Source organism: Hemitrygon akajei, chromosome 2, assembly GCF_048418815.1.
Source record: "Hemitrygon akajei chromosome 2, sHemAka1.3, whole genome shotgun sequence".
NCBI lineage: Eukaryota > Metazoa > Chordata > Chondrichthyes > Myliobatiformes > Dasyatidae > Hemitrygon > Hemitrygon akajei.
The window spans coordinates 199222922-199234097 of NC_133125.1; the positions used below are offsets into that span (position 1 = coordinate 199222922).

At 46.1% G+C, this 11176-nt stretch overlaps 1 protein-coding gene across 1 annotated transcript in view; it reads right to left on the reverse strand.

The window, feature by feature from the left end:
• LOC140720035 (nuclear factor 7, brain-like) overlaps positions 1-8973 on the reverse strand; it is a 37345-nt gene extending 28372 nt beyond the window's left edge. The window contains 6 exon segments of the mRNA XM_073034937.1: positions 1037-1155; positions 1252-1274; positions 7719-7952; positions 8361-8456; positions 8585-8727; positions 8730-8973. Of these exon segments, the coding sequence (XP_072891038.1) occupies positions 1037-1155; positions 1252-1274; positions 7719-7952; positions 8361-8456; positions 8585-8727; positions 8730-8973 (859 nt within the window).
• Positions 8974-11176: the final 2203 nt, after the last annotated feature.

Here is an 11176-nt window from a genome sequence, read left to right on the forward strand (position 1 = left end):
TCACTGAAACATTTTTGATTATTTATAATGTTTTTTATCCTTCTCTTGATTTATAATTACAGTATGGACAAGGTGGGCCGAAGGGCCTGATTCCATGTTTATATCTCAATGACTGGAATGAGATATCGACAGAGGATGTGGGGGTGTTGCTGCAGCTTTTCACTGAATGTCCTGTTTCTCAACTCGATAAAAGATCCACCCGAGGGGAGGGAACGAGGATCTGACAGCCGCAGAAACACTGGGGATTCAGTGTAGGGAGGTGCCGGCTTCTGAAATGATCAGATCTCCGTGCAGTCAGATTTGTGGGGAGAGGAGAAATAAAGTGAACGAAAGCTGTAACTGGAGCCTCAGTGAACAACCACAGAAGGTTCACAGTTTACTGGCCACAAATGTGTTGTTGTCCCTGTGAATAAACTTCTGCCAAACCCCTTCCCAGATCATCCTCCTGAGGCATCTCACCCTGGAGCCTGGCTGTGTTGAGGAATTCCATGGAAAGGTATAAATTTCTAACAAGGCTCGACGGGCTGGATGCAGGGAGAATGTTTCCCTTGGCCGATGAGTCTGGAACCAGGGCTCACCGACTCTGAATAAGGGAAATGTCATTCAGGATTGAGAAGAGGAGAACTTTCTTCTCGCAGGGGGGTGTGAATCTTTGGACCTCTCTATCCTGGTGGCTCTGGAGTCTCAGTCACTGGGTTCACTCACAACTGGAATCTTGCCGGCCACACACACAAAACGCCAGACAAACTCGAGTCACGCACAGTTTACAGAGGGAAATGAACAAGTTCACACTTCAGCCTGAGACCCTTCACCCGGACTGGAAAGGAAGCAGATGGGTGAGGGGATGAGCAAAAGTTGTAGGGTGATTGGAGAGTCCAGGTGAGATAGAAGGCAGATGGTGTGAGGAGGCGGAATGATGTGAGAAGCTGAGATGGGATAGGTGGAAGAGTCAAAGGCCTAAAGAAGAAGGTATCTGATAGGAAGTATCACTTAAAATTGTTCACAAACAAGGAGAAAGGAAACTGTAAATGTTTACCTCGCTTAATTGTATCAGACATTTCTCTCAACGTTGTGTTCAACAGAAAGGGGTGATCGAATTTTTCAACAGGTAGGGTGCCATGTGTCACCGACAGCACATGTTCATCATCACTGATCCTGTAAACATTACACAGCTGGTCATAAACTGAGCATCAGTGATATTGGAACTATTTTACAAATCCACACTGTTTTTCAGTAAAGACCATGTCCTACCTCCTCTTCCAACGAGCTTCCTCCTGAAATAAATAAAACACAGATCTCAATTGACTGACTGTGTGCATCCCAATATCATGAATTTGAGCCAAGTTATTGAAATTTCCCACTTCCCAGCTCTCTCTCACTGACACACATGGAGAAAAGGGAGACTGTAACAAGGGGCACAGAACCCGGGAGAAAGTTGCTAATTATCCCATAACTGAGAGGATGGAACTGACGGGAAAGACTGGACAGGCTGTGAATGTTTTTCTGGATATGATGTCAGGGAGGATCAGATGCCGGAATTTAAGATTAGTGATGGATTGGATTGGGTGTGGGTGGAGAACGCATCTCTGCTTGAAATGTAGTGAAGGGAATGTGGAACTCACTGTCATAGGAGAGGTTGAAGTGGAACAGCAGAGATTGAATGTGATGGGGAAGCCGGATAAACACATACAGACTCCGGTCCAACTCTGCGTGTTGTTGGGGAGAGTGTGAGAGTGAGAGAAAGAGGTTTGGCTGGTTTGGCCTGTAGCATTCTTTTGTTCTATTTTAAATCACAGACACGACTGCTTCTATAACTTGTGTTTGGTCACCTTACAGGGGCAGCAAAGGAACTATCTCTTGTTTTGAGCAGCCAGTTTTTTCACCTTTGCATAAGCAGTTTGCTAGTGCCTGTGGTAACAGAGGCACTTAGTGTGTTTTGCAAAGGGAGAAAGTAAACCAATAATTAGAATAGTGATGAAGCTATTGTAGGACCAACAAGGCAGGACTTACAGTTGCTTCGTGGTATAGATTACCAATTTTGACTCAAGAAGCTTTGGTGAGGAAGCACAGTTGAATAGGTTCAACAGATCGGAGAAGTATGGAGAAAGTAAAAGAGAAAAGCAAAGATAAAGATAAAGAAAAAGAAAAAGTTAAAAAGGGCAGAAAAGACAAGTGCAAAAGATGCAAAGGTTACTGGATTGTAAGGACATTTTACCTGAATGCCCAGAATATTCGTAACAAGGTCAGTGAGTCGTGGCACCAGTCAGTATAAAGGGGTATGGTTTAATGGCCATTACAGAAACATGGTTGCAGGGTGGAGAGGATTGGGAATTTAATATCCAAGGATATCAGGTAACACGGAAGGATAGGCAGGAAGGTAAGGGAGGTGGGGTAATGCTCTTATTTAAGGATGAGATCAGGGCGACAGTGAGAGACGATACAAGATCTAAGGAGCAGAATATTGAATGTTAGATGGGGGTAGCGATTTGGAATCGTAAAGGGAAAAATCACTGGTGGAAGTTGTCTATCGGCCACTGAACAATTACATCACAGTGGCACAGGCAATAAACAAAGAAATATCTGAGGCACGAGCAGTTATCGTGGGGTACTTTAACTGGGTGAATCAAGTTGGTCCAGGCAGTCCTGAGGAGGACTTCACAGAATAATATGTGATAGCTGTCTTGAACAACATGTTACTGAACCTACAAAGGAACGTGCTGTCTTGGATCTGGTCTTCTGCAGTGAGAAAGGTAAAATTAGCAATTTGTAGTTAAGGATCATTTTGGGAAGAGTGATCATGCTATGGGTGAGTTTCTCATACAAATGGAGGGTGCAATAGTTTCATCTAAAACCAGTGTATTCTGCCTAAACGAGGGTGGGAGGAGGGAGAAGTTGTACAGGATAGACTGGGAACACAGGTGGGATGGTTGAGGAACAGTGGAAGACTTTCAAACAGATTTTTTATGGTGCTTAACAAAACTATATTCCAGTTAAAAACAATGGCAGTAATGGTGGGGAGAGTCATCAATAACTAAGGAAATAAAGGAAGGCATCAAACTGAAAGCTCGTGCGTACAGGGTCGCCAAGAGTGGTGGGAAACTGGAAGTCTGGGAAAACTTGAGAAAGTAACAAAGAACCACAAAGTGAGCAGTAAAGAAAGGGAAGATAGATTATGAAAATAAACTGGCACAAAATATAAAAATGGATAGTAAAAGATTTTATAATTTTATAAAGTGGAAAAGGGTGGCCAAAGTGAATGTAGGTCCCTTGGAGGATGAGAAGGGGAATTGATATTGGGTGATGAGGACATGGCCGAGGCTTTGAATGATTATTTTGTGTCAGTCTTCACGGTGGAGAACACAACTAACATGCCAAAGAGAGATGTTATGGATGCGATAGGAGGTGAGGACCTCGACACAATAGCTATCACTGAAGAGGTAGCGCTGAGCAAACATTTGGACCTAAAGACAAGGTTGGATAGAGTTTGGCATAGTTGGAGAATTAAGGGTTACGGAGAAAAGGCAGGTAGGTGGAGATGAGTCCAGGATCGATAGGATCAGACATGATCCTGTTGAATGGTGGAGCAGGCTCGGTGGTCCAGATGACCTACTCCTGCTCCTAATTCTTATGGAGTTCGGGCACTGTTGCCAGCAGTGGTGATAGGTGGGAGGTTGCTTGTGAAGCAGAGAAGTTGATAGGAGGAGAAGGGTTGAAAGACCTGTCTATTGTGTAAAATGGGATATAATCCAATGAAGAATATATCTGAAAAAGAAAGACAGGGTAATAGTCTCTGAAACGATGAGCTTGATGTAAGCTGGATATAGACATTAATAGGATGCAAAACTGGGCTGAGAGGTGGCAGATGGAGTTCAACCCAGATAAGGGTGAGGTGGTTCATTTTGGTAGGTCAAATATGATGGCAGAATATAGTATTAATAGTAAGACTCTTGACAGTGTGGAGGATCAGAGGGATCTTGGAGTCCAAGTCCATTGGACGCCCAAAGCAGCTGAGCAGGTTGACTCTGTGGTTAAGAAGGTGTATGGTGTATCATCCGGGTCTCTCTTCCCGCCATCATGGACATTTACACTACACGCTGCATCCGCAAAGCAAACAGCATTATGAAGGACCCCACGCACCCCTCATACAAACTCTTCTCCCTCCTGCTGTTTGGGAAAAGGCTCCGAAGCATTCGGGCTCTCACGACCAGACTGTGTAACAGTTTCTTCCCCCAAACTATCAGACTCCTCAACACCCAGAGCCTGGACTGACACCTTACCCTACTGTCCTGTTTATTATTTATTGTAATGCCTGCACTGTTTTGTGCACTTCATGCAGTCCTGGGTAGGTCTGTAGTCTAGTGTAGTTTTTTTCTGTGTTGTTTTTTACGTAGCTCAGTCTCGTTTTTGTACTGTGTCATGTAACACCATGGTCCTGAAAAAAAGTTGTCTCATTTTTAGACCAGCAGTTATAGTCAAAATGACAATAAAAAAGTGACTTGACGACTTGACTTTAAGATTCAGGGGAGCAAATTTCGGACAGAGATGAGGAGGAACCGCTTTTCCCAGAGAGTGGTGAATCTGTGGAATTCTCTGCCCAGTGAAACAGTGGCGGTCACCTCAATAAATATACTAAAGACAAGGTTGGATAGAGTTTGGCATAGTTGGAGAATTAAGGGTTACGGGGAAAAGGCAGGTAGGTGGAGATGAGTCCAGGATCGATAGGATCAGACATGATCCTGTTGAATGATGGAGCAGGCTCGATGGTCCAGATGGCCTACTCCTGCTCCTAATTTGTTAGGGTCTGGTCTGGAGCCCGCATTCCAGGTCTTGCTCCGGTCCGCGGACTCCGGACTCCGGGCCTTGCAGCCAGCCCTCCTGTCACACGGAGCCATTGGATCATCTTGGCTTAAGGAGGTACACCTGTTGCCTATTAGGGGGCAGGTGTTTATAAGGGGCTCGGGGACTAAGCCTAGTTGTGGGGTTGTTCTGCTCTGAAGCTGGTTTAACCTGCTCTGTACCTGGACTGCTGGCTCTGAATCCTGGCTGTATCCTGTTCTACCCTGGTTGCTGCCCTGCTCGGAATCCTGCTCTACCCTGGTTGCTGGCCTGTTCTGTATATGCTCTATCAGGTTGGTCTTGTTTCCCTGCTTCTCTCCTGTGTGCTGGTCCTGCTGTTCAGCTTTATTCTCCTTGCTTGTGCTGCCACGCTGTTGGTTGCCTTTCCCAATTTACCGGTGTATCACGGTAGTCCTGCTGCTCACCCTGGACCCAGCTTCCTTCTGATCCCTTGCCTCCATCGGGCAGGTCTGGCTGGACTGCTGCTGCCTGGTGGGGGTTTCTGCCCTTTCCACCTATTGCTACCTGCCCTGCACCTGCCCAGGTGTCTGTGACTGGCCCAGGCCTCCGTGTTTCTGCCTGGGAGGTGGCCCTGCCTGGGATCCATGCAGCCTGCCATGAGGGATACTCCTGCCTGCCTTGTCTGAACTCTGGGATCCTCCTGCCTTCCTCGCCCCTCACATGCCATGGCATCCCCATCCTGTCCTACCCCTAGTACTTCAGTGTCTGCGTCCTGCATTTGGGTCCAATCCTGCCCCCGTTCCTGACATAATTCTTATGTTCTTATGGAGTTCGGGCACTGTTGCCAGCAGTGGTGATAGGTGGGAGGTTGCTTGTGAAGCAGAGAAGTTGATAGCAGAAGAAGGGTTGAAAGACCTGTCTGTTGTGTAAAATGGGATATAATCCAATGAAGAATATATCTGAAAAAGAAAGTCAGTTCAATTGTCTGTAAAACAATGAACCTGTTCTAATCTGGATGTACAGTCTATTAAAAAGTATTCACCTGTTTTCATCTTTTACTGTTTTAAAACATTATTTCACAGTGGATTTAATTTGGCTTGTTTGATGCTGATCAGAAGAAAAACTCTTTTGTGGCTCAGTGAAAACAGATCTCTACAAAGTGATCTAAATTAATTAAAATACAAAATAATTGATTGCATTAGAACTCCTCCTCCTTTAATATAACACACCAAATTATCACTCGTGCAGCCATTTGGTTTTAGAATTATAATTGTTTCAATGGGGATCTGTTTTTAGAGAACTGTGTACAGTGAAGGTGTTTCAATTGATTGTAGTAAAAATACAACTGTCTGGAAGCTCCAACTGTTGGTGAGTCAGTATCCCGGCAAAAACTACACCATGAAGACAAAAGAACACTCCAAGCAACTCTGCAAAAAGGTTATTGAAAAGCACAAATCAGGAGATGGACAAAGAGAATTTCAAAGTCACTGAATTAAGTCAATCATCAAGAAATGGAAACAATATGGCACAGCTGTAAATATGTCTAGAACAGGCTGTCAACTGAACGACCATGCAAGAAGGACTCGTGATCTATCTCAACTCTGGATGAGATACAAGCTTCAATGACTGAGAGGGGAGAGACTACATATACAACAATTGTTCACCAGTCACAGCTTTATGGGACAGTGGCAAAGAGAAAGCCACTGTTGAAAAAAACCTCATGAAATCTGAGGAAGAGTTTCCAGAAGGCATGTGGAAGACTCTGAGGTCAGCTGGAAGAAGGTTCTATGGTCTGATGAAACCAAAATTGAGCTTTTTGGCCATCAGACTAAATGCTATTTTAGGCGCAAGGGAAAAACTGCACATAATCAAAAACACACCCTACCGTGAAGCATATTGGTGGCTGCATCATGCTGTGGGGATGCTTCACTGCAGCAGGCCCTGAAAGGCTTCTATGGTAGAGGACAAAATGAATGCAGCAAAACACAGGGAAATCCTGGAGGAAAACCTGATGCAGTCTGCAAGAGAACTGTGACTTGGAAGAAGATTTGTTTTCCAGCAAGACAATGACCCCAAGCATAAAGCCAAAGCTACACAGGAATGACTTAAAATCAACAAAGTTAATGTCCTGGAGTGGCCGAGTCAGAGTCCAGTCTCAATCCATTGAGAACTGTGCCTGGATTTGACGAGGGCTGTTCACTCACGATCCCCGTGCAATCTGACAGAGCGTGTGCAGCTTTGTAAAGAAGAATGGGGAAAGATTGCAGTGTCCAGATGTGCAAAGCTGATAGAGACCGATCCACACAGGCTCAAGGTTGTAATTGCTGCCAAAGATACATCTACTAAATACTGACTTCAAGGGGTTGAATACTTATGCAATCAGTTATTTTGTGTTTTATATTTCTAATTAGTTTAGATTAATGCAGAGATCTGTTTTCAGTTTGAGACAAGAAACATGAAAAACAATGAAACTTCCAAGCCGGGGGAGGGGGTGGTGGTGAATACTTTTTATAGACATTGTGGATGTTTAATCTGATGTGTGGGTCACAATGTGAAATTCAATCTCAGTTCCCACTGATCGACAGAGTGACCCTCACACCCACCACACCAGACACACTCACAGCCTGTGACTGTAACTGGGTGTTACTCTGAGTATTGGGGATATTATACATGGGAATCACAGAAACGATCACCAGCTCAGTGCTCTGATCAGAGTAACTCATTCCTGAGAAGGCTGCAGACTGTCCTGTGATGTACAGATGCTATGGGAGGCCGGTTTGAGGAACACAACAATCCTGAACCATCAAAACATCTGTCGGGTTTAAATCTGTTTACAATGATAGTGTCTGTAAATACCACACTGAGTTAAAATACATCATTTTGAGACAGTGCACTTTTACAGAACCAAACTGAAATCTCACCATGAGAAATGTCACATTGTCTTGTTGATCCATCCGTTCCTGTAACTTTGACATTTTCTCCCAGATAGAATTTAAATTCTCTTGAATCTCTCGAAGATTTTTCTCCATCGGATTCGGAATCCTCTCCTCCTCTTCCCTGAGATCTCGGAGTAAACGCTGCTCTTTCTCGGTGATAATCCGGCGCAGTTCATCAAACTGGGATGTGATGTGGGACTGAACACTGTGTGACTGTTCCTGTCGAATGAAAGGAGAGGCTCGTTTATTATTTGGCTGTAAAGTATTTCCCTGTGACATGGAAGGAGACCATTCAGCCCACTGACCCTATGCTATTTCTCAGATATTCAATCCCATTCATTCACGTCTCCCTTAAACCGATTCTTCCTCACTGATCCATCAACTCCCACCTGATTCACAGACCACCCGCCATCACAAGGTTAATTACAGCCCCGAATTATACATTCGTCTAGATTTCTTGACAATGCCGGCCCACTGTGATCTCAAGGAGAACATGCAAACTCCACGCAGAGAGCACCAGAGGTCAGGATCGAATCCAGGTCACTGGAGCTGCGATACTCTGCTACTCGGCATTAAAGGGAACAAAACTACACAGTATTATTGGAAATGCTGCTCAGGAAGCCTCACCCGAACTCCGGAAACCTTCTCTTTCTGTTGCCGCTCCATGTCCTCGAGCTCACATTTCTTTTCTGTGAGAGAGTCTAACGCAGATTTAACCCGTTCCTGGGAGGCAGAGAGTGAAGGAATTAGACAATAAAGATGCAGTGCTGAGTCAAGCCAATTGATTGTCATATACAAATAAATATAAAATGAAAAAAAACATCAGGTGATCAAAATCGATTTGATTTTACCTTGTAGACTTCAACAGCTTCTTTAATCGGCAGGAAGCGGTGCTCCTTGTGTTCCCGCGAATCTTTACAGATCAGACAGAGCAGTTTCTTGTCGTTTTCACAAAACAGCTTCAGTTCTTCCTCGTGTGCTTCCCTTTGGGATTCAGGTTTAGTTTTCGAGCTTTCTCAGACAGATTTGCCAAGGCCCGATTGACCCTGAGGGTGCGGTCTGAAAACTCCTCTCTACATTCCGGGCAGGAGTTTCTCTCCTCCCTTTCCCAACACCGAGTGATACAGGAGCGGCAGAAGTTGTGCCCACAGTCCAGTATAACCGGATCGGTGAAGAAATCCAGGCAGATGGGACAAACTGCCTCCTCGGTTAAACTCTCGACCTGTCCTTTCGAAGCCATGTTAACTCCCGGTACTTCCGGGTTCTGGATATTTTCCCTTTCGGGGAGCCGCTGAACCCTGCGGTACGGGGATTGTCCACCTGGGGCGCTGCGGTCTCGGGGATGAACGTTGTGTTGTTGCCGGTGAAACCACTTCACTGGGCGTGTCTGGAGCTCCTCGCAAACAGCCACCGGACTCAGCGGCGAGAAAAACACTTCTCCCACTCTCTGTATCTCTAGGGTAGATTTCACTTGGTCCCCTAAACCCACCCGAACCTCGATCTGTGTGACTTGCTGTTCCCATGCAATCACTCGGCAGCAAAAATACACTACATACGATTATAATGAAAGATATTTATGAATGTTTATCAACTAAACAGTTATCAAAGAAACACAAGGGCCCATCATAAATTGCACGTAAGTTGGTGCTCATCCTGAAGTTGTCTTTACTCACACGTTGGACCCGCGGTCTGTGTGAAATCACGCACCACCTTCCGAATATCTCTCGAAATCCATCTCGAACAAACGGACTCTCCCTCGGGAGCACAGGTCCTTTCTCCTTGAAGCCATTCAACTCCATGAACAACATTGTGCAACGGGGACGGCATCCTCAGTCAGCTTCCCTCCTGTCTTCTCCCAGCCCCCGCCAGAAAGACCTCGACCCACACCAGTGTCGGCACAAAAACCTCTCCGCCCGGCCTTCTCTAGAACCTTCTCCCAATTCCACCATCCTGATTGGCTGACACAACATTTCCAAGTTGAACATCAAAGCCCCTTATCTTAGCTCAAACCCAAACAGGCCAGAAAGCAGAACAGACTGATCTTCCAGAACTTCCGAAATGAATCACCTACAGATAGCGGTAAAAATCTGAACCAGGGCGTTATCCACGTCCTCAGTGGGAAGGAAACGCTGCCATTCCCACCTCAGGGTGGGATCTGAATCACTCTCGGAAGCTTGGCCATGGACTGCCCAAGCCCGGCTGCAAAACGAGGTCATGGGGTAAACACCCCATCCTGTAAAAACAGTGAACGTCAGCTGAATCTCCAAAGGCCACATCCCCGGGACAGGAAGGACCTTCGCCTGGGAGACGATTGAAGTCGTGTGGGGAAAGGATAAGCCACAGGGCTGAACAAGCTTCGGCCCAGTAGGTGTGCTGGGATTAAGAAGAACATGAAGGGGTCATTCCAAGGCAGGACCAAAAGAGAAGAGAGGCACAAGAAATGCAGATGATGGAAGCTCTAGTAAGAAACAAAATGCTGGAGCAACTGGGTGGGTCAGGAAGCATCTGTGGAGAGAAATGATCAGTCAAATTTCCGGGTCGAGATCTTTCATCTGGGCTGTCTCAACCCAAAATGTCGATTGTCCATTCCTCCTGACAAATGCTGTTCCTCCAGCAGCTCTTTTTTTACATTTTTCTCCAGGTCTAAAGAGAGTCAGACTGGGGTGTAAGATGGTGGTTAAGTAAACATTTAAAGCAACTGTTAAATTAGTTCATGCTATGAAACCGGGATGTGAGGAGAATATTTTGCTGTGGGGAGACGGGTGGTGACCCGTGGCTGCAGGAAAAAGGCACTGGACTGGATATTATATGTCACAGGGTGGAAAGCATTCAGTTTCTCAGTGACGTTCTGCTTTCCACGGCCCTCCCTGACTTCAGCCATGTCTGTCCTGGCTCCGATGGAAGGCCTGGTCTCCCTCACTCTGGACACAGACCACAAGTTGCATTCTTTTTTATCAAAATAAACTTTATTCACCGTTGCCACTCATGTGACCCCTGGGGTGGTTCACTACTACAATAATAGAGAGGCTTCCTCACCCAACCCGGCCTCTCCCTGTCCAGTGGCAGAGGAACCCTGTCCGTTTTCCTGAGCGTCCTGGGAACAGCCTGAAGATCAGTGTCACTCGGCTGCCGTGGCTCAGACCCTTGCATCTTTCTCCACATCCGTCCGCAAAGAGCTGAGAGACGGTCTCATCTCCACTGCATCAATCTCGGGGCAGCGCGCTGAGGGAGTGATGCTCCAGTGTGCAGCAAGGATCAGACTGGGAGGGCTCCTCTCACCGCCGGCCAGGCGAGGTCTTGGTGACTGACGGTGAGATCTGCTGATGGTCCGGACTGTCGCTCAGGGAACCACCACACCAGGTACATCCAATCGTTGTCCTGCAGTAACTGCGGGGCATTCCGTGCTGACCACTGCCTGATAGACCTGTGGTCAACGTGCTGGT